General features: G+C 46.5%; 1 protein-coding gene across 1 annotated transcript; it reads right to left on the bottom strand.

Annotated features, from left to right (window-relative positions):
• Positions 1 to 591: 591 nt before the first annotated feature.
• LOC119821513 (60S ribosomal protein L35a-like) lies at positions 592 to 924 on the bottom strand. Its single transcript, XM_038340581.1, has one exon. It carries the CDS (start codon positions 922 to 924, stop codon positions 592 to 594), a length of 333 nt encoding a protein of 110 aa, XP_038196509.1.
• Between the last annotated feature and the right edge of the window lie 1,914 nt (positions 925 to 2,838).

Below are 2,838 nucleotides of genomic sequence, written 5' to 3'. Positions count from 1 at the left end.
GAATAAAAGGCGTGCGCCACCATCACTGATCTAGAAAGGCACTTTGAAGAATGGGAGTGGGCTAGTGAGCTGAGGACAGAGACAAAATAATAACCGTCTTGACGTGTAGAGCCCTTCATGGTATCTCTACATGGCATCCGCCTTCTTCCTGCATTTCTCCCACGTGCCCTCTTAAAAAAAATGAGACTGGGAAGATGCTCAGCCACTATGACCGTCTTAGTTAGGGTCTCTAAGGCTGTGAAGAGACACCAAGACCATGGCAACTCTTGTAAAGAAAATATTTAACTAAATTTAATTTGACTCACTTACAGTTTCAGAGGTTCAGTCCATGAAGGGGAGCATGGCACCCTGCAGGAAGAGGCGGTGCAGGAGCTGAGAGTGCTATATACCCGGCAGGCAACAGGAAGTCAACAGACCATCATGTCAAAACCCAGCCTCGATGGGACTCGTACATTCCAGGGTAGGAGCATGAGGATTGGAATGATTGAGCAAAAGGAACAGAGACAAAAGAGAAAAAGGAGACTGGAACACAGAACAGCATGGGGAGGGACATTCAGTGACTCTGCTTTTATTTATTTACTTTTCATTGGTTTAAATCTGGGATGGGTACAGCATCACACGGATTCTGTGTCCAATGGCTTTTGCAGGAAGGTTGCTTCGGAATTTGGTGGGGACCATGCCACCGTTTCCATGGGCCCAAGTCACCTTCCCCCAGATCACTCTGGTTTTGTTTGGTTTGCCTCCAGGTGTCACTGTGTTGTTCTTGGCTTTATACACATAAGCGCATCTCTTGCCCAAGTAGAACTCAGTTTCATCTCGGGCATAAACGCCTTCAATTTTAAGGAGAGCTGTGTGCTCTCTCTGGTTCCAGAGACCTCGCTTATAGCCAGCAAAAGTGGCCTTGCACCACAGCCTTCCAGACATACTGTCCTTTAGAAGTCCTGTTCCCAGCAGGCCTCCACAGATGCCAAGATAGCCCAAAGACCTTGTTTATTTTCCATACACTTATATACTTCACTCCAAAAGGGGTGGGGGGAGGCAACAGGCTTCATTAACATGATATAAGGAATAGACTTGAAGGTTTCGACCTTTGGTTCAGGTGGAGCTGATTCACCTCTATACCCCAAACACTAATTAACCACAGCCTAGGTCAGAATCACTGGTTCGTAGCCACATCTGTTGTCAACACCTTTGAAAGAGCAAAAAAGAAGCTCAAACTCTCTGACCTCCAGTCAAGGTGGAACAGGCACAGGCCCCCATCTCTGGGTGCTCACACTGCCACACTGAGTGATGCTTGAGAAAAGAGACCTCAGAGCCAGCCCCCACAGTGAAACACTTCCTCCAACAAGGCCAGACTTCCTGATAGTGCCACCCCCAGTGGGGGCCGTTTTCTTTTAGACCATCACACTGCCTACGCCTGATGGATACCGTTGAATCCCTGGTACCCACGTATATAAAAGCCTGGATGCAGAGACACACATCTGTGATCCCAGCACTCTTACTGTTACATGAGGAGACAGGAGAATTGCCAGAGGAGAATGGGACAGCTAGCCTGGAGCACACAGTGGGACAGTGATGGAGGATTCCCATTGGCTAATAAAGAAACTGCCTGGCCCATTTGATTGGCCAGCCCTTAGGTGGGCGGAGTAGACAGAACAGGAAGAAGGAAGTGAGGTAGATGGCTCAGTCAGATGCCACGCCTCTCCTAAGTTAGTCAGACCGCCATGCCTCTCCTCAGTGAGAGACGCAATGAAGCTCCAGCCCAAGATGGACATATGCTAGAAACTTCCCGGTAAGGCACCATTTCGTGGTGCTACACAGATTATTAGATATGGGTTAATCAAGATGTGAGTAAGAGGCTGAAATAATGGGCCAGGCAGTCTTTAAAAGAATACAATTTGTGTGTTGTTATTTCGCGTGTTAAGCTAGCCATGCTGGAGCCAGGCAGGATGAAAAGCACGCCTGCCCACAGCTCATCACTACAGGACAGAAACAACAGAGACCCTCTTCAACAAGGCGGAAGGAAAGAACCAATTCCCTAAGTTGTCCTCTCCCCTCCATCCATGGACCATGGAATGTGTGTAAACCCACACACTAACAGTAAACATGAACATTCCAATTTAATTAGGATCCAAGGTAGCATTTCCTTATGATAATTAAGTAATATTTTGTAAGTGGTTAAGAGCACTGCCTGCTCTTCCAAAGGTCCTGAGTTCAAAACCCAGTAAACACATGGTGACTCAGAACCATCTGTAATGATATCTGGTGCCCTCTTGAGGAAGAAACCTGGTCAGTCATTGTCCTCATCAACTCAGACCATGAAACCCAACGTGGACAAATTCAACAGAACCGCCACAACATACAGGCTGCCCGTGTGTGCCTCAGCATTGCCAGGGCATACATTTCATTTTTCATCCATTTTTTGTTTTGATTGCTAGTCCTCTCTGCTCCCCTCATCTTTCTGCCCCACTTCTGTTTGTACCCTTCTGCCTCCACTTCCTTAAAACTCCCTTTCCTGGTCCCCTTTTTAGTTTCATGACCGGTACTCACACCCACATAAGGACTCTTATATAAATATTAAAACTAGGATCCACAAATGAGAAAGGACATACACTATTTGTCTTTCTGAGTCTTTATAGTATTTTCCAGTTACACCCACAATTGCAGGACTTTTCATAGCCTTTTCTGGGAAAGGGAGATTGTATGCAACCTTTCCAGTATATTTTGCTCATGGAATCATTTCTCTGCCCAGCCCCTCTTGGGACCAATGTTCTGTGGAATCCACATTGTAAAGAAAGAAACCAGGTCAAAGAATCTTAGGGATCCTGAAGTCTATTT

Source organism: Arvicola amphibius, chromosome 8, assembly GCF_903992535.2.
Source record: "Arvicola amphibius chromosome 8, mArvAmp1.2, whole genome shotgun sequence".
Lineage (NCBI taxonomy): Eukaryota > Metazoa > Chordata > Mammalia > Rodentia > Cricetidae > Arvicola > Arvicola amphibius.
Note: the sequence above shows the minus strand (reverse complement) of the source record. Positions and strands in the feature narration are given on the sequence as shown.

Coding starts and splice junctions, on each gene's coding strand:
- LOC119821513 (XM_038340581.1), bottom strand. CDS start 924: ATGTCTGGAAGGCTGTGGTGCAAGGCCACTTTTGCTGGCTATAAGCGA.